Consider the following 21037-nt stretch of genomic DNA (forward strand, 5'->3'; position numbering starts at 1 on the left):
ATGACTAGTCATTTTAAATTATACTGGACATTTTGGATGATAAATTGTTAACTTCTTCCTAAACACTTGAATTTTGTTTTAACAACCGGTTAACTTGGCTGGACTCAAACTCCAAACTCCATTTCCACTGTGATGAGTAGCAGCTAAGCTAAGGCTTGCAACCATTGTTTTATGCCGGGCCCCCAGAGGTCACAACACAGGCATAGCTCATGATTAGTCAGAGATTTGGGTGGAGTTTATGAGATTTGGGGTCTCCTCCCCTCTGGCTTCCTCTTTTCCATGACTTGCCCCATCACTTTTCACTCTGGCAGCACTGAATTCCTACCTCTGATTCCTTAGGCCAGTAAGCCTGCCGCTTTCCAGAAATCCCACAGAGGAATATTTTTGACTGAATAAGCTTTACATTCACATACTCTTGACATGTCTCTCTTCTCTCACCTAAAGTCCAATGATTTTTTAAACTTACTTTTCCAAGTAAGTTTAAGAAATAAATACTGGCAGATAATTAAACCAGTCATAAGAACACATTTAAAATAGAATTTAAGCCCAGAATAAAACAAAAATTCCAGATTGTAGCCTCTGATACCGTAACATGGTCTGGTCCTATACACCATTCCAACTTCATCTCTTACCATTCTTTGCCTCATTCATTATCTCTAGCCACCTTAGTCTTCTTACTGTTCCTCAGACACACCAGAGCAACTGCTGTTCCTATCACCTGGAATTCTCTTCCCTCAGATCATTGCGTGGTCACTCCTTCTGATATCCAGGTCTCTGATCATATATGCTCTCCTCAGAGAGGTCTTTTCTGATTACCCTATCTAAAACAGCTCAACAAACCTCTCCCCCCACCTCAATTAACATCTTCTCCTACTTTGTCTTCTTCAAAGCACTAATCACTATCTCAAATTATCCATTCATTTTCTTGTTAATTGTCTGCCTCCCCCACCAAAAGGTAAGCGCCAGGACAGAATCTTTGTCTTAATCACCAATGTATCCTTAGTGAACACTTGTCTGGCACAGAGTATATGTTTGATAAATACTTATGAATAAATAAATTGAATAATGATATGGGAGGTACTAAGGTAAATATAACTTTTCCCCCCACTAAACTGGTCTAGCAACTAAATAAATTAAAAATATTTGTGCAAAAATCAAACAATATAATATAAACTATAAGTTCCTTATACATCATTTAAAATAAAGCCAGTATTTCCTTTTACTGTGAAGGGCAGTGAAACACTACACAGTAAATTATGAGATCATGTAAATCAGCAAATCAAGTATAAATACTCAATTGGTGGAAGAAAACTAAGTGAAGAGTAAAAAAAAAAGTGTTGACATGGCTGTCAAAACTGTTTAACATGTAGAAATGAAGTAGATTCATCGCAGTGAAATTTGGGGACAAATGGGCATGTAACTTCATTATGGTTTGAATTAAGGAGATAGGCTATTTCAAAGCTCAAAGGGTACTTATTGATGGGATTTAGCTTCAGAAGATTTATGTGATTCATTTTAAAACATAATGCTCTCTTAAAACAGGCCAGGTCCAGTGACTCATGCCTGTAATCCCAGCACTCTGGGAGACCGAGGTGGCAGGATTGCTTGAGGCCAGGAGTTTGAGACCAGTCTGGGCAATGTAGTGAGACCCCATCTTTACAAAAAATTTAAAAAACAAATTAGCTGGGTATGGTGGCACACACCTATTAGTCCTAGCTACTCAGGAGACTGAGGTGGGAGGATCGTCTGAGCCCAGGAGTTTGAGGTTACAACGAGCTATGATTGCAGCACTACATTCCAGCCTGGGCGATAGAACATGACCCTGTCTCTAAAACAAGCAAACAAAAAACAGTCATCTCAAATTGAAGTCAAAATAGCAGTAACAATAATGAAAGTAATAATAATGCTATGTTTTTACACAATCATTGTTCAGGCTCACAACTCCTATTAATATTTTATTTTATTTTCCTTAAAGCAGACATAAAATTACATTTGGAAGAAAATAACTTCGATGTATTATTATTTAAACCTTCTAGGATAAAAATACATGCAAGTTCTTCTAATCATTCAGAACTAAGAAGACATATGAGGTGTAAAATTGATATTTATTTTTGTTATTCTCAATGGAAGATCAGAGTTATAGTATGCTTCTCAGAAACTATTGTAACAGTTTACTTCATGGTACAAAATTGCCATAGAAATTTTTCCTGGTGAATGGCAGACGGGGTAGCTAATATTTCCATGCTTATTTCTCAAATGTAGAATTCAAAAGAGAGGTGTTGACAGAAAAAATACCTAACACCTGCAATGGGAATACGTTAGAAATGTAGTACTTTTATTTTTCATGATGTTAATGATTCTAAACTAAATTAATCAAGCTAATTAATGTGTCGCAGTAAGCACTGATGCAAACAGATTTCATTAATAAGTTAATATAAGTATATGAAAACTCTATCTCTAAATTGATTCCCTTTGAAAAATTTCTGTAAGAACCATAGATTCATCAGAAATGCTCACAGGACAGATCTATACACATTACAAATGGACAAACTAATAAATAAATAACATAAAAAATAGTCAAGGGTAGATGTCCTGGCTTCACTACCAAATCATTTAGTAGTGTCAGGCTTGGCTGTGCTCACTGTTACTGTGTTACTGCTCCATACTTTCAAATTATTTAGAAGAGTAGGGCCATTCTAACTAGCAAATGTCAAGTCCCGTAGGAGCATTGCTTCTGAACTAAGCTTAAACAAATATTCAATGCTTAATTTTGATTAGGAAGTGTTGCTGATATTGTGGTTTTGCTTTGTAACCTGATTTCTACCAAAAGGATTAAAAGAAAAAAAAAGGTGAAAGTAGAGAATAGGGATGTTTGTGGGTAGGTATTATCTTCATTGTGTTGGCAAGCAAGCAAACTTTTGCCTTAGAGCTAAACAAATTATGCTGATACTCAACTGTCAAATTATCTTGAAGTGAAAGATTTACAATAGCAAAGAGATAATTATGTGAGTAAAGATTTGAAAATCTATAGCACATCAGAGCATTTGATGTTGAGTTTTTAACATGTTTCTTCTTTCACCTGTACAGCTATATAAGACAAATCACTCTGTTCACTCTTGATATCCCAGTCTGTATCTGTTTCTGAATCACTGGAGTAAATGTCAAAGAGAGAGGAAGTTCTAGACCACAATTCCTCTGTCTGAGTAGTTGCATTACACAGTCTTTTTCCAAACGCTTTCACTTTGGCTTGAATACCTGAAAGAGAATAAGCATAAGTACCTATGAGTTAGACTTTGCTTTTCATATATCTTTAATATACAAAAGATCAATTCAATTGCTTAATCCATTGAAGAGTCAAAACATACCCACACTACGGTGACAGGGCCTTTTCAAAGAAATTTGTGTACTTTTATGCACTGGGCCTTCTTCACAGTGAGTAGGTACTGAAGTGACAGTATTAGATGGATTATCAGCATGGGGTTGGGTTTGCACAAGTTCATTTTCACACGTAATCTAAAAATACAAATCAGAGGAGAAACATATTAAAGTGTACCTTATAGGGTTTTATCTTTCAAAAGTTACAAGTAGTAAGACAGTATAGCTGAAAATTTTCAGTCACATATTGGTAAGGCTGATATTTGAACCTAGGCAAGGTGAATCTATAGTCCAACCTTTTATGAATTCTGCCATATTGTCTTTTTTCCACTTATAAATCATGAATTCTGGTCAGCCAGAATGCATAAGCTATTTGCTTACAACTAATTTTTTTTTTTCTTAAATCAAAAGCTAGAAGAGATAATACTTTTTTTTTTGAGATGGAGCTTTGCTCTTGTTGCCCAAGCTGGAGTGCAATGGTGCGATCTCGGCTCACTGCAATCTCCGCCTGCCGGGTTCAAGTGATTCTCCTGCCTCAGCTTCCCAAGTAGCTGGGATTACAGGCAGGCGCCACCACGCCCAGCTAATTTTTTTGTATTTTTAGTAGAAACAGGATTTCACCATGTTAGCCAGGCTGGTCTTGAACTCCTAACCTCAGGTGATCTGCCCGCCTCAGCCTCCCAAAGTGTTGGGATTACAGGCGTGAGGCACCTCACCCAACCAAGATGATACTATCAGTATTAACTTATTTGATATCTTAGCAGTCATATTATTCTAGAAAACCTAATCATTTGTTCTTTATACTTTATAGAAGTCTCCTTTAATAAGATAAGTGACTTTTAATACTTTCCTGAGAAAAACTACATTGTGAAATGGAATTTTTTTTTTTTTTTTTTTTTTTTTTTTTTTTTTTTTTTGAGACAGGGGTCTCCCTCTGTCACCCAGACCGGAGTGCAGAAGCATGATCTTGGCTCACTGCAACTGCAACATCCACCTCCCGGGTTCAAGCAATTGTCGTGCCTCAGCCTCCCAAGTAGCTGGGATTACAGGTGCCTGCCACCATGCCTGGCTAATTTTTTGTATTTTTAGTAGAGACAATGTTTCACCATGGTAACCAGGCTGGTCTCAAACTCCTGGCCTCAAGTGATCCGCCTGCCTCAGCCTCCCAAAGTGCTGGGATTACAGGCGTGTGCTATTGTGCCAGGCGGTGAAATTTTATTTGTAGGGGAACTAATATGGGTGAGAGGTAGAAAGAAGGAGGGTTTTGATATGTAAAAGGTAATATAAGACAGGGTACCTAGAGATTATGTGGAAGACGGTAAGAAAAGATATCTGGAAAAGTTAAGAGAGCCTGGGAGGAGAGAAAGTAAGTGATAGAGAAATGAAAACAAAATTACAGTGTTTAGCAGTAGTGGCAGCTGCCTTCAAACCACTGAAAAAATATTTTAGTAGGTGTCTTTGGTGGCTGTATCATAGGCTATTGATACCCAAGTTAAAGAAACTTTGTGGCCACACACAGTAGCTCACGCCTCCCAGCACTTCGGGAGGCTGAGGCAGGAAGATCACTTGAGGTCAGGAGTTCGAGATCAGCCTAGCCAACATCGTGAAACCCCACCTCTACTAAAATACAAAAATTAGCTGGCATGGTGGTACATCAGCTATTCGGGAGGCTGAGGCACAATAATTGCTTGAAGCCGGGAGGCAGAGGTTGCAGTGAGCCAAGATCACACCACTGCACTCCAGCCTGGGCGACAGAGTGAGGCTCTGTTTCAAACACACACATATATACACACAGAAAAAAAAAAAAAGAAAGAAACTTTGTAAAGAAATTCTTGTGAAGAGTCCCTTTGTAACACAAATCTTATTTAAAGGGTTTATCTCCATGTTTATTAAATCATGACCAATTTTCACTAGCTATATCTACTTCTAAGCCAAGCATTGTCAAAGTCCAGAATAAACACATATTTCTTTACAAAAAGGTGTATTCTGGATAAAATAGAGTTTTAGAAATTTAATCAGGGTTAAAAAAATAACTTTTATTCCCTTTATAACAATAATACATTTTTTACTGCAAAAATTTGCACCATACAGAGAAGCAAAAAGAAGCTAAAAATTAGTCATAATCTCACAATCCATAGCTAAAACTTTATATTTTGATGTTGTCTTTTTATGTGTATTTTTAAAAACTGAGATAATATAATGCTTTATAACCTATTTTTCCCACTTATTTTATATATAATCTGTTATTAAATATTCTAAATCATAATTTTTATTGCCACATAGGAATGTATTCTACAGATATACTACAATTTATTAAAACAATCCATATTACTAGGAATATTTGAACATAAATCTCTTGTGTAGATATCCGATTGCTTCTTCAGATTAAAAGCTTAGAGGCAGAATTTCCAGGCACGTATTAATCCACTAGAACATGAGTCAAAAGAAAATATCTAGAACAAGGCAGAAAGAGACAAAAGGAAAATAGAAAATACAGAAAATGTCATAACAGACATAGGGGATAAGATTTAAAAGTATAACATAAAATGGGGCAGACGCAATATTTGAACAAATAACAGCTGAGAGTTTATCAAAATGGATAGAAGGCATTAAGACATGCCTTTACAAAAGTACTATAAACCCTTTCTATTTATCAAAATAAAAACAACAGAAACCAAACCTATGCACACTACAGTAAAACTGGAAAATGAAGAGAAAAACTTAATAGCAGCCAGAGGAAAAAAGATACATTCTCTTCAGTGGGGTAACCATAGGACAGAATAATGCCTAAACTTTTAAGGACACAGAAAGATTGAAAGTAGAAGGATGGAAACAGATGTACTATGCAAACACTAAGTTAAAGAAAGCTGGTGTTGCTATATTAGCACTACATACCTAATAACATAGCTTCAAAATATATACATACCTAGTAACATTGCTAATAACCTAATAACATAGCTTCAAGATATATACCACCAAATAGGTAGAATTTGAAGATTAATATGTAAATTCAAAATCGCAGTGGAAGATTGCAACATCACTTTCTTAGTAATTAATTAAGATAAAAATTCCAAAAGGATATAGGAAATTTAAACATGATTAATAGACATCAGTGGAACACTATCCAAGTGCAGTACGCACATTCATCTCAAGTACATATGGAACATTTAAAAAACTATTTTGAGTATGTTACAAGTTTCAACAAATTTCAAAAGATTAAGTCCATATATTGTATTTTCTCTGGCAGTAGTGTAATTGACCTAGAAATCTATTGCAAAAATTTAACTAAAAAATGCCCAGAGATACGGGAATTAAAAAATATACTTCTAATTAACCCACGACTAAAAGATAAAATCACAATGGAAATTAGATATTTTATACTAAATAATAAAAATACTGCATACCTAAAACTTGTAAGATTCAGTAAAGCCATGTTAGGTGGGGACTTATAATCTTTAATGCATATATTAGGATAGAAAAATTAATTGGGCTTAATTTAGGTTAGAATTATTAATATCATGCAAAAGGTATTCCACAAAATATCTCTAACATAGCCCCCTCTCAGGACCCGATTTTCCTCTATCAACACCACTTTACTGAATTCTACATTTGTGAAATAAGCTTGTGAAACTTAGCTGCACCATTTAACATTCACCATAAAAATTCTGAAAATCAATGATATAATTTAACTTCTTAAGAAGTTAAAGACAGAGCAGTGGACAAAATTTTAAAAAGCAGAGGAAGGGAATAATGAATAAGTGAAATAAATGAAAAAAAATTCTAGAGAGATCAACAAGGCAAAGTTTGTTCTTTGGAAAGACTAATAAAAATCGATAAACCGGTGGGGTGCGGTGGCTCACGCCTGTAATCCCAGCACTTTGGGAGGCTAAGGCAGGTGGGTCACGAGGTCAGGAGTTCAAGACCAGCCTGGCCAAGATGGTGAAACCCCATCAGTACTAAAAATACAAAAATTAGCTGGGTGCGGTGGCAGGCACCTGTAATCCCAGCTACTCGGGAGGCTGAGACAGGAGAATCGCTTGAACCCGGGTGGCAGAGGTTGTAGTGAGCTGAGATTGCGCCACTGCACTCCAGCCTGTGTGACAGAGTGAGCCTCTGTCTAGAAAAGAAAAAAAAAAATCGATAAACCATCTGGTGAAGCTGATCGAGAAAAAATGAAAAAGCAAAAATTACCTCAGCTCAAACAGAATTTTTTTCAAATACAAGATTATCATGAAGGTTTTGTGTCAATACATTTAAAAATTTAGATGGAACAGACAAATTAAAAAATACTATTAATCAAAATGGATAAACAAAATACTATTTATCAAAATGGATAAACAAAAGAACTCTGAATAACCTTATAACAAAGAAATTGAATCCATCATAAAAAACCTTTCCAAAAGGAAAACTCCTGTCTTATCAATGAGTTCTACCAAATATTAATACCAAATTTATTAATGGATATATGCCATTTTATATAAACATTTCCAGAGAATGAAAAAAGAAGGAACAATTCCAAATCTGTTGGCATAATCTTCATACCAAACCTGAGAAAGGCATTCCAAGAAAGAAAAAAACTGTAGACCAGTTTCACTCGTGCACACAGATACAAAAATCCTAAATATTTTATTTTAGCTAATATTTTATTAAGCAATATGAGAAAGGAATAAAGCACTTTGACCAAATTGAGTTTATTTTAGCCATGCAAGTTTGATTCTATATTTTAAAACCAATCAATATAATTTACTATATTAACATAATAAAAATGTTGTCCTTAATAGATTCAGAACAACCATTTGATAAAATTCACCATTATTTATAATCTAAACTAGAAATAAAGGGGAACATTTCTTTTTATTACAAAGAAAGCTATAAAAAACTATAGTAAAAATCATAATCAAATGGGGAAATATTAAAGGCTTTCCCTCTGAAATTAGGAATGAGAAAAGGATTCCCCTCACCTCTTCTGTTCCCACACTGTACTGGACATTCAAGCCAGTGCAACAGGAAGAATACGAAATAAAAACACGAATATCAAACGCTTTTCTCAGATGATATTTTTGTACATGTATAAAATTCAAGATTCAAGAGAATTTATAAACTATTGAAATTAATAAGTGAGTTTAACAAGGTTTTTGGATACAAGTTCAACAAAAATTAATTTATCAATATGCACTTATAGATTATAAAATTTAAAATACCATTTATAGTAGCAAAATCAAATAGCTGTGAATAAATCTAATGAAAGATATGTAAGACCTCTACAACAAATGCCATAAAACACTTCTAAGAAAAATTTAAAAACCCAAATAAATGGAGATATATGTTCATGGATTAGAAGAGTCAATATTGTCAATATGCCATTTATTCCCATATTCATTTATGAATTCCATGGAGTCATAATCAAAATCCTAGTGAGTAACTTGTGAAAATTGACAAATCAATTCTGAAATGTATCTAGAAATCTAAAGAGCCCCACATAGTCAAAATATCCACAAACATGAACAAGGTAAGAGGTATTAATCAATTGAATATTAATTCTTAATAAAGCTATATAAGACACTGTGATACTTTTGCTTAGGCAAACAGATAAGTGAAACAGAATAAAGTATGTGGAAACAGACCTATGCATATAAAGGGCACTTGATTTATGACAAACTTGACATTGCAAGGCCAAGAAGAAATGCTAGTAGTTTCAATAAAAGATGCTGAGTCAAATGGGTATCAATGTTGGGGAAAATGAAACTTAAATCCTACCTCACACCAAACACAAAAATCGATTCTGAATTAGATCTAAATATAAAAAGTAAAAACAACAAAGTTTATTACAAACAGCATAGTAAAAATGTTTTAAGTATTAAGAATAAGGAAAATTATTGGTAATTTGGACTACATCAGAATTAAGAACTTCAGTACATCAAAAGACATTATTAAGAACCAAGAGGCAACCCATAGTGGGAGAAGATAAAAACATTTAACTGAAAAAGGACTTCCAGGCAGAATCTATTAAAAATTCTAAATCAACAAGAAAAGACAGACAATCCAACAGAAAAATGGGCTAGATTTAAAAGGGCATGTCACTGAAGGCTACCTAAATATCCAATTAATATTTGAAAAGGTGTTTCCTTACTAATTTCATCAGTAATCGGGGGATGAAAAGCAAAAACATTACTACGCACTCTGCAAATGGACTCAGATGTGAAAGACTAGAAATCCCACGTATAGGCAAGAATGTGGAACAATGGAAACTATCATACTTGTGGTAGAAGTGTAAATTGGTACAAGTATTTTAGAAAACTATTTGGTATTATCTACTGAAGTTTAATGTAATACTATGACCCAGCAATTCTAGGTATATATCCTCAGAAATGTGTGCACACGTGGACCAAAACACATATACAAGAGTTTATGGTAGTATTACTTATGATAGCCCCAATGGGTAACAACCCAAATGTTCAACAATAGACAGACAAATTTTGGTATATTCATACAATGGAATACTACATAATAATGAAAATGAACTACTGTTATATGCAACAATATGGATGAATCTCAAAAATGTAATGTTGAACAAAAGAAGCCAGACACAGAAAATGGCTACAGTATGATTTGATTTATATGAAATCCCCCCCACCCCAAAAAAAAGCAAACTTGGTTACCTTTGAGGAGAGGGGAGGGGCTGGATATGGGGTGATATAGGGACTCCTGGGGTGCTAGCAATGTTCTGTTTCTTTGACTTGGGTTGTGGTTACACATGTTCAGTTTATGATAATTTAATGACTTGTCTACTTAAGATTTGTTCACTTTTCTGTGTATTTGCTATAGTTCAAGTCAACAATTTAAAAAATTCAGTTGGGTTTTTTAAAAAAGAATACAAAATTAACAGTTAAGGGAAAACAATAAATAAGCCCCTTTCTTTCCTTGGAAGTGGTGTCTTATCTTTTCGGAAGCCCCCTAAAGATATGTAACACTCATATTTATATTGATCTATATATAGCACCAAGCACCCAGAACAGTGTCTACAATAGCTCTTCAATAAATGTTGCAGAATCACTGGAAATCTGATTTTTAGACAGTTAGTCCTGGGATTGGGAAGAAAAACATTGGGTGGGGGAAGAAGTCAGATAGACAAGCCAATTTTTTAGCGATGTGGTTAGGGTTCTTTATCCAGACCAGGCTAAACATTTATTGCTATCAACTCAAAATCTTTTTAACCTTATATACTTTTAAAGTGACTATTTTAGAACTCACACATAGTTTTCTAGTAATTCAGCAAGTATATTAATGTACTATGGATTGTTATAAATTTTGGCTGGTTATACTTACTAAATGGAAAACAGATTTATTATGTATGCTGGATCTGTTTCCCAATGGTTAGTTTTTATGGGTTATAAAGACTTTGGTTGTTTGACTAGCTTGGCTTTTCTTCTCCCAATTTTTGATTAGGTTGTGTAATTATGAAGAAGAAAAATGGTGTAGGGGGATGTGTGTGGCACATGTTTAGTATTTATCTCTCTTGCTACACACATATATATGTATGTGGATGTATATGTTTGGGCAAAGTTTGTATAGGTGGTGATGGTGGACAGATGGTTCAAGGAAAGGACAGCTATCTTGACAGGTATACAGCTTGGTGAGGAGGGAAACTGGCAGATAATTGAAAATTCAATTATGCAAAAATTTGTTCTTATAGTCATGTAATCATTCCATAAATATTTATTGAATTACTTAAATTTGTAAAATATTGTTTTAGGCACTGCAATACAATGGCAAAGAAATCAGACATGATCCTAGCTCTCATGGAGCTTACATTCTAATATGAGAAACAAATATTAAGCAAACTACACAATTATTTCATGGCAATTATGGTAAGTGCTACTGAAGTATCTGTGCTATTGAATCACATGGAGTACACAAAGAATGAGAGTACATAACTAAGGGATCAAGGGGAAAGATGTTTAGCTGATTTTTAAGGGAAAAAGACTTAATTGGCAATGATGGGAGTGGGAGGGGCATAGTTCCAGGATATTATAATACATGCAACAACTGAGCAAAGTCTTGTTGGTAGGAAGTAATATAGTATAGTATGTCCAAGAACTGAAAGGTCAGCATGATGGTACACAGTGAGCAACAGGGACAGTGGCCTTGGTTAGGGCTAGTGTGGTATGCAGGGGGAAAAAACATGCAGGGCCATGTAAATTGGGTTAATAATTTTGCTCTTTATCTTAATAATTGCAAGATGCCATTAAAGGGTCTTAAATACCCACCCCAATGTAGGAAGCAGGTTAGTGCTGCAGAAAGAGTGTTGGTCTGGCAACCGGACCTAAGTAAGGATTACAGACCCCTGAGGAAATTACTAACCTCTTGCTATAATTTAATCTGTGTAATGGTGGTAAGGCTGAAGTTTATCACAAGGAAGGCTGGAAAGTTTTCTTTAAAATGGTACGTGGGGAAGAAGGTAGTAGTAACCAGATGCAAAATGAGTGCAAACAATGTTTAGAAGGAACAGAAAAGTAGGCAGAAGAGAGCAAGATGGGGAAAGTCAGCTCACTAGGGATACTGAACTTAAAGGCAGCTGGAGCTAGTTATCAGTCATAAAGGAAGCTTGGGGTGGGAAGGGATTTATTAGCAAGCTCCATCATCTTCATCTGTAGCTCCACATCTCCTTCGCCCCATCATTTGTGATACAAATAAGGGACTTTCCTCAAGCTTATGTAATGTTATGCAAACACAGTTTCAAGCACTCCAATCCTGGAGATTTGCTCAAATTAAACCCTTTCTATTTAAAAACTCTGGAGCAGCGAGTGAAAGCAACTCACTACTCTGCAGGACAAGACTGTGTGTGTGTGTGTGTGTGTGTGTGTTTTGGGGGAGGAGCAGTTAGAAGGAATTAACTGGGTCACTTAATTCCAAAGTGTTAATGATAAGTGGGACCTTGGAGATCACCTCTAAAGCACACCCCTAACTTTGCAGATTAGAAAACAGGAACTTTCGAGATGAGGTGCCTTTCCCAAGGTGACACTAAGTGGAGGAGCCCAGCCAGAGTCCAGGGGTCCTTACACAACCTTCGGTGGTCTCTCTTTACCTGTGAAGCCGCAGCCTGCTTCCCAGCTCGGGGGCGTGTACAGGAGACTGGACCTGGGGCAGCCTCAGAATGCCTGGCTGCCTGGAGCTCTCCTCTCGTGTCCAGGCGGCCTGCTTGGTCTCCCTCCTCTCCCCACTTAGGTGCCGGGGCGGGCACCCGGTGCAGGGTGGGCACGGCGCCTGCCACCAGCCTCAGGCGCTGGGAGAAGCGCAGGTTCTTCTGGATAACCGAAGAGACATCAAAACAGGCTGGGGCAAAGTGGTCAGAGCAGATGACCGAGCGGTCATTGCCTCCGTACCAGTCGGCGCGGCAGCCCCGCACGAAGCGGTCCCAGAGCAGCCGCACGGCCCGGTCCTTGGGAAAGCGGAACAGCGACTTCCCAGACTTGGTGGTGTTGCCGCAGTGGGCGGCCACACAACGGGCCGGCATGGCGGCCGTCTTCGGTGCGCGGGAGCCGGGCTCCCTGGACCTTCGCCCTTGGGCACGCTCCTCGCAGCGGCCTCGGCGAGGCAAGTCCTCCCCTCCTCACCTGTCCACTCCGGGTCGGGATTGTTTCCTTCCCTACCTCTGGTCACCGGAAGTGGCGATCTGGGGCCCCCAATGGGAGGGCTCTTTGATATCTTCCTCCTCCTCCTCCCTGCGCTGCTCCCCAGGAGCCAGTGGACACACGCAGAGGGATACAAATTTCGCGCGGGCAGCGCTGAGGTGGGCCGTAAAGAAGAACGGACCGGAAGTGGTGGTGGTTATAGCAACCAGTGTGGCCAGCCTCTTCCCCAGCTTATCCTCCTCCCAATACTCCCGCTCTGTTTTTATGAGGCTGGGAAAATAGAACGAGGAAGTGGTGACGCACTGGGCTCTCACGAATACAACTAGAAGCTGCAACGACTGTGTGGCTCTATCGCTTCGGGAGAGGTCCAGGCCGGAAATGGTCGTTTCCATGGTAACCCTGAGCAGGTTGCCTGGGAGATGACCTCTTTCGGGTCTCTTTGAATCTCCGCTGTAGCGTCACCTGGAAGGCAGATCTAACAGAGAACCTGGACTGTCTCCTATCATGATTCCCGGGAAATATCGCTCTGTTTCTGGCCGGGCTGCGAACAACGTAAGTTGGGCCTTCTACTTTCTCTTTCTTCCCACTGGTACTCTTTCTGACTGGCGTCTTTGTCCTAGGAGATGGGCTGTATTATTAGGACGGGCACCGCTGGGTCTACTCAAGCTATTATTGTCTGACCAGGGTTTGAGGTTCGTGGGCTGGACCAAGGCACAATTTAATATTGTATGATGGGTACTCAAAGTCTTGTCCAGGATCTGGGCTCCCCAGAAGGTGGAGCTGGTCTGCTGTGAAAGGCTTGGGTTTATTTAAATTCCTTTGGCCAGTCAATTCCTTTTTCTTTTCTTTTCCTTTTAACTGTGAAGAGAATTTATCATTAGGGACTCCCACCTCCTTCACCTGTCTCATTGAGATGTTTATTTAGACCTGAATGGCAAATGTCGAAAGCCTGAGGTACTAACTAGAGGGTTAAATTGCTGCCGACATTTTGGAAAATAAATCAGTGAAACCTTTTAATTCTTAGATGTGATTTTATTCTTTTCAGCAAATCCTCAGAACAAGATCATTTACCAGAAACAGAAATAGAGCATTGTGTTCTAATTTTTTGTTATATTTCTGTTTGTACCTTTTTTTTTTTTGGAAATATGTGTTTGTGTATTAAGAGCAAATTTTATGGTTTAATTTTTACATTTCAGGTGAACTGCGGGCTTCATCTGGTTATTCAAACATCATCGCTTCCTGAAAAAAACAAAGTAAGATTTAAGAAGGTTGGCATTTAAATTGAAGATTGTTTTAAATTCTACACAAATAGCAGCATGACTTAAAGTGTAGATAGATTCTAAACTGAAAAATTTAAGTAGATTTGCTTTGATTTCCAGTTTAAAGCTAGTTCTTACTTTCTGCCTACATAAAGCTAAAATAGCCCTCTTTAAAAAACTTAATGTGATTTTATTGATTACAAAAGGTTAAGGGTTTTTTTTTTTTTTTTTGACATTTACACTTTTTTTTTTTTCTTGAGACAGGGTCTAGCTGTATCACCCAGGCTAGGGCGCTGGGGTGCAGTGGCACAATTTTGGCTCACTGCAACCTCTGCCTCCCAGGCTCAAGCGATCCTCCCACCTCAGCCTCCTGAATAGCTGGGACCACAGGTGCATGCCACCACGCCCGGCTAATATTTTTGTATTTTTTGTAGAGACAGGTTTCACCATGTTGCCCAGGCTGTTCTCGAGCTCCTGAGCTGAAGCAATCCGCTTGCTTTGGCCTCCCAAACTGCTGGGATTACAGGCAACAGCCACCGCACCCAGTGATATTTACACATTTCTGAAATCAGGAGCCTTCTTAAAATTGATGGCATGTCATAGTTTAATTGGGGAGGTTTTTTTTCTTTCTTAATAGAGGGTAAAATAATGGTATGTCTTACTACTAATGACACCTTAGATAAAATGGTAATTGGGAGGGCATATCCACACATCCCATTTAAAATCAGGGAAGAAAAAAATAGGTTAGCAGTGGACACATGTTAGACTTAACGTTATTTAGAAGTTACGATATGAATATGAAATTTTTTTCCCCAAGATTATTTGCCCATAATGTCTCTAGCATTTCTAGAATTTCTGGCTTTTGATTTAATTTTTGAGATTTTGAGATAAACATGTTTTTCTTTCCTTTCTGTCTCACCTCAGCATTTATACTTACCTACTTTCTACACACTATGTCTCAAGACACAACATGATTTTTCCTCCTTTGACCAAGTTGGAAACCTCTAACCATCACAATTCAGGTGTGTCCTAAAAAGTTATTAAATAGGCGTCACTGGAAGAACTCTAAAGTGAAGGGCAGAGTTCACACATAACAGCATGAAGAAGGGTAAGAAAAGGCATGAGGAAGGTAAATGGAAGGACATCATTAGTCAAGGAGGCAGCTGTTGATTACATTATATATGAATATGAAAATGTTAAACACCAGAAAATAGACAATTTGATCATCTCAAATAAACAGCAGTTAGATTAATTGAAAATATTATTTATTATAATTGAGCATAATGGATTCTCTCCAGAGCTTTCCTAATTGATTTCTCTGGACAAATCCTTTTCCACCATTATAATGTTTCTAGAACTGTGTGCCTCATCTAAATATTTTTTCCAAACCATTCACTTTCTTTTGTGTGGACATCTATTCTGAGAAAATACCTTTAGGTCATATAATTCCCAAGGATATAATGCAAATGCCAACATAATGTTTATAGTATGGATACATTAGAAGCATCTTAATTTATTCAAGATACATATTTGGGGTTTTTTGTGGCTAATCATAAGAAGTTGTTCTGGTTTTGTTTTTCTCAGTCCTCCCACCAGATAATTATTTTATATCAGTTTTAGATCAAGTGAAAACCTTTCTTAGAAGGCTTAAATATACAATTTTATTATATTATAATAGGACATTTAAAAGGATTATAATGATCAAAACAGTGATGTTTTTCAACAGCATTTTATTTATATTGTGTGGTTTTTTTTGAAGCAAATGATTCTTTTAATCATTGTATTTGTGGTGAGAGCGTGGAGGGATTGGAAGTGTCTCAGCTTGGAATATCTTTTATCTGACCTCATAAAATTGATCCTGATTTTGTGGGTGGTAAAATACAATGATAGAGGTGCAGCCATCACCTCTATCTAGTTCCAGAATTTTTTCATCATTCCAAATGGAATCCCTGTACCCATTAAGCAGTTACTTCCCATTCCCTGCTTCCCTTAAATGCCTGGAAGCCACAAATATGCTTTCCATCTCTATGGATTTGCCAATGTGGTATTTTGTGTCAGTTTTCTTTCACTTGGCATGATGTTTTCAAGGTTCATCCACATTGTACCATGTGTATCAGTTATTATATGTTTTTTTAATTTATCTTCACTGCTTGGTGTTAAATTCGTCTCCAAATATTTTTTTCTTTAATAATGTTTTTCAGGTTGAATTCAAGCTAAATAAAGACACGTCGTCATTCCCCGGTAGACTTTTACAACATGACCTTGAAAGAAACTACTCAAGTAGGCAAGGTATTGTCAGTGAATAGAGATCAGATGTGGTTCATCATTTTTGAATAATATTAAGTGTTTAATAATGTTGAATTACTAGATCCAAATAAAATTGAATTTAAAATGAAATGGTTCATTGGGACCAAATTGGTTTGGTATTTTTTTAAATCATTGGTTATATATATGTAGCATAGTAGATTATTTCCAATACAGAAAAAAGCTGTTATTATTATTTGAGGGTGGGCTATACACTAGAGAATGGAAAAAGAATGTTTCAAATACTGTATTAGAACAGTATTTGGAAGTCGCTAATTAGAGTAAGAGTATGGGAACACAAATATTAAGGAAATCAGGAAAGAATGTAAAGTCAGGAGTAGAGAAGAAACAATCTTTCCCTGTTACTATCACATATAATTATAGATTTTATATTAAAGGCTTTAAACTCTAGTGTCTATCACTTGGGATCTTGTTAAAAATGCACATTCTTAGTGCTCCCCCTCCATCTTCCCCATTCTGATTTTGTAGGTCTTGAGCGGGATTTGGAAATGTGCATTTTAATAATGTCACAGGTGATTCTGAGGTATATGGTTTGTGGGTCATCCTTTGACAAATACTGCCTCACATGATCTGGTTATATTTCTGAAATATATTTTTCAAATCAAGGAAAACGTTCCTTCACATTTGAATCTTGGTTTGTTGCTGACAGCCATTAGCTTTCTGTAATGTGCTCATGTTAAACACTTCTGAATCCACATATACAAAACTGCCTCTACCTCTTAGGAGTTTATATGAGAGGGCTGATCAGTATAGGTCTTTCTAGGTTGTTCATGTTATTACTGTGGGAAAATATGGCAATTTTAAATATTGGTTAATTTTCTCTCTCTTTTTATTTCTGGACCTACTTCTTGGACCCATCTAATCTGACATATCTTTTCTCTGTCCTACATTCTACACTCTTGTCTTGGCCAATTGCTGGACATGACGTCAGCCTAACTGCAGTTCCACAGTGTGGAAAACATCTGTCTTTGCCTTATTTGATTCAGTTCAATACTTATTTATAAAGCAAGTATTGTGTGCCGATCACTGTTTTAGGTACAGAATTATAGATGTGAAGCCTCAACTAGGGTTTTTATGCTTGCATTGTCAATTTCCTTGACATTTTTGGTAACAATATCTTAAAAGTTTTCCCGAAATCATGAATCAAAATTAAGTACTTTCACTAAGGTTTTCTTGAGTTAGAGTAGGCAGTTAGTAAACAGATTTGAGGACGGCTGGCCAGGCAAACTTATTTAAGTGGTAAAGTATTACTAGATATTCGCTAATGAGGAAATAGTATGGATGTATTGAATTTTGTGAACCTGAGAGATGAATAAAGTTTTATACATAAGTAATGACCCATTCAGTATGAATTAACTCTTTAGGAAAAAAAACCTAATTGGTTTTTCATTTAAAAAATTTATTCAAAATTGGGTTCTGTGACAGGATATTAATTTGAAATGTCTTAAATGTGTACCTGGTTACTTTCAATGTGCTCCCTCCATAGTTCCAGGCAGTTTCATGCAAAGAAGGCCACACAACTTATTTTCTTGACTTTTGTACTCAAATTTTACTTCCAAGGGTATAAAATTTTGGAAAAATTGTAAGTAGCACCTCATCAGGAAAAGTTTAGGGATGTCTGTCTAATAAACTGTATCTTGATACCCAATCATTATAATTAATTTCAGCCATTTCTTATTTTTCAAAATTAATCAAACATATCATAGCCTGTCCACAAAAATTAACCAATGGTACTCTCAGTCAAAAGTAAAGACACTTGATATTTTATTTAAGCTAGTGAGTTAAAACTTGATATGTGATTTCTTTAGGCTTCTTAGAATATTGTTAAGAGTTAACCCCTGTGTCTTTGAGATTTTATAAGTGCCATATATTGCAGGAACTACTATATAATAAAATTTCAGTTAACCTGACCTTATTGATTAAATCCCTTAATTAGGAATTTTAAAATGTGTGTGTAGAAGGGAAGAGGCAATACTTTGCTCTTAAGATAATGATAAATCACTGAAAATCTGGAGTTAAGATTTTGGTTACCAAAACAATCTCAAAGACATGGCCGAGTGGACACACATATATGGCCATATGTACTATGCCGTCCATCCATCCACCTGTCTGTCCATCCACCCATCTGTTCATTTATCTATCCATGCATCCATCTCTTCATCTATATAGTCATACTTCCAACCAGCCATCCAGCCATCTCTGTATCTAGCATACAGTGCAGTGAACATTCTTACCAAATTTAGACCATTATACTTCTTAACACTTTGAGATGCTATTTGTATTGAGATTTTTTTTAACAGAAGTAACACACGCAAAATAGATTTTCAATTAAATCTTAGTAAACTGGAAAAACAATTAATTTGTCTATTGACTGCCTACTGAATTTAGATTTTACCAAGAATATAAAGAATGTAAAATGAGGTCCATCACCCAAGGAGCTTGTAGATTTAATTGGGAAGACAAGGGCTACATATCTGGTAAGTTAAATAGTAATATAAGAAATAAATAATAACAGGCCGGTTGCTATGGCTCATGCCTGTAACCCCAGCACTTTGGGAGGCCAAGGTGGGTGGATTGCTTGAGCCCAGGAGTTCAAGACCCCATCTTGAACATGGGTAATATGATGAAACCCCATCTGTAAAAAAAATACAAAAATTAGCTGGGTGTGGTGGCACATGCCTGTAGTCCCAGGTATTCGAGAGGCTGAGGTAGGAGGATCACTTGAGCCTGGGAGTTTGAGGCTGCAGTGAGCGGTAATCATGCCACACTAAATTCCAGCCTGGGTGACAGAGCAAGACCCTGTCTCAAAAAGAAAGAGAGAAAAAGGAAATAAACAGTAACAAACTGTTATGATGAAAATTTTGCCACATAGTAATGTAGTTTTTTTGTGGGTATTTATATACCCACATATATATGTGGATATTTGTATACCCACATATATATGTGGATATTTTAACTGCGGATCTCTCTGGTTCCCAGTTATTTAGAAGGTCTTGTTGTATGGTAGATTTAAGGCCTTTTACCCTAATCATTCTTATGTCTTTCTATTTATTGTAAGCAGTATATCACATCGATAGTAAGTTCATTATGCTGATAGTGATTATGACTTCTGTGTATAAAAAGAGCTAGAAAGTTTAAGGATAAAATTCCTTTATTCACTGAGTGTAAATTTAATCTTTGATTATTGCCTCTGTATCTCAAGTCTTGTAAAGTTTAAATTTGCCTCTTAAAAATTGAGGATTGCCTTGAAGCCTTAACAAAATCATTCAGAAAACCTAACTAATGCTAACAAGAGAAACTGAGGTTGTCTGCTGCTTGGAGTTTTTCAATCTTTTGTCTTTAGTTGACCAATTAATCTTTAACTAGTTAATTCTTAGACTGCAGTCAGTCTTTAGACTGGTTTTTGTTTTGTTTTTGTTTTTTTAACCATCTTGACTTGATTTCCAAATCAATTTACTGACTTGTGGTTGCTTTTAGGTATCCTGCTAGCATGTGGACATGCCAGAAAATCAGTTTATTGGTGAATATGATGTCAATTCTGAATGCTTATACTCTAGAACATCATTATTATCTTGATATTTCATAATATTCAGAAAAGTGGGATGTGAGCACTGATTATTTTGTTCAAGAAACTAGGGGTGAGATACTTCAGTTTATGCCTTGCAGACCTGAGGTAGCTAGCAAATGCCATTGCCTTATAGCTTTTTAATATGATTTATATAGAACTTGATTTTAAGTTGTCATATTGTCTGGTGACCTCCCAAAGAGTAGGTTAGCTTTCTAGATTTGGTTTTCATCTTTTTGTTAGTTTCAACAGCAGAATTCTGTGGTAACATCAGGTTCTGTTTTACTATTATACTTAGTGCTCCCTTCAGACATTTCAACATCAGTTGCTGCTTTCAGAAGATTTTCTTTTCATAGAGGAAAATATGGTAGATTTCCTCTGGCATTCAAACTGTCACGTTTGACCCATTACTCAAATTCTTACCTCATTTCTGGAACTTCTCATTGTTTCTTCTTGACCATTTACATTCTTCTAGTTCTTTAGAAAATATCTTAATATTCACCTCCCCTCAAACCCATCTGTAACCACCTTCATTAAGTAAAAAATAACCAGACACACTTATGTGCAAACTTACAAATAGGTATTCTTTTTATTCTGCATTTATGTATGTTGTTCTATTTATGAATTTCATATGTGTATTTATTAATTTCAGTCTGCTAGATTGAAAGCTACGTAATGGCAAGGACACCATCTAACAAACAGCCTATAAACCTTAGAGGGGTGTCATATACTTTGTGGACCCTAACTACGGTATGCTAGATTTACTGACATCCACTTTGGTATCTTGGCAATATTCTCTACTAATAGTGGCTGAACTTACAAAGAAAGAGATGATGCGAGGTTTACATCTGCTATCCAAAACTACTTTTTGTGTATTTCCT

At 36.5% G+C, this 21037-nt stretch overlaps 2 protein-coding genes across 5 annotated transcripts in view; one reads left to right on the plus strand and one right to left on the minus strand.

The window, feature by feature from the left end:
- Window positions 1–1942: 1942 nt before the first annotated feature.
- On the minus strand, window positions 1943–12889 carry THAP10 (THAP domain containing 10). Its single transcript, XM_003818542.5, has 3 exons — window positions 12461–12889; window positions 3366–3513; window positions 1943–3255 (listed from the first exon to the last, which is right to left on the minus strand). Exons 1-3 carry the CDS (start codon window positions 12887–12889, stop codon window positions 3059–3061), a joined length of 774 nt encoding a protein of 257 aa, XP_003818590.1. The 3' UTR covers window positions 1943–3058.
- A 189-nt stretch (window positions 12890–13078) lies between these two features.
- The window catches only part of LRRC49 (leucine rich repeat containing 49), a 160151-nt gene continuing 152192 nt past the window's right edge, over window positions 13079–21037 (plus strand). For 2 of the 4 annotated variants that reach the window (XM_055098937.2, XM_055098939.2), the window contains exons 1-2: window positions 15191–15288; window positions 16468–16555. Coding sequence is in view for 1 of the 4 variants with exons in the window: in XM_003818539.5 (XP_003818587.1) it covers window positions 13512–13559; window positions 14204–14260; window positions 16468–16555 (193 nt within the window). In the remaining 3 variants the exon portion in view is untranslated. Of the gene's footprint in view, window positions 13560–14203; window positions 14261–15190; window positions 15289–16467; window positions 16556–21037 lie in introns of those variants that run through there. The other 2 variants (XM_003818539.5, XM_055098938.2) reach the window with 2 other exon arrangements.

Source organism: Pan paniscus, chromosome 16 (assembly GCF_029289425.2).
Source record: "Pan paniscus chromosome 16, NHGRI_mPanPan1-v2.0_pri, whole genome shotgun sequence".
NCBI lineage: Eukaryota > Metazoa > Chordata > Mammalia > Primates > Hominidae > Pan > Pan paniscus.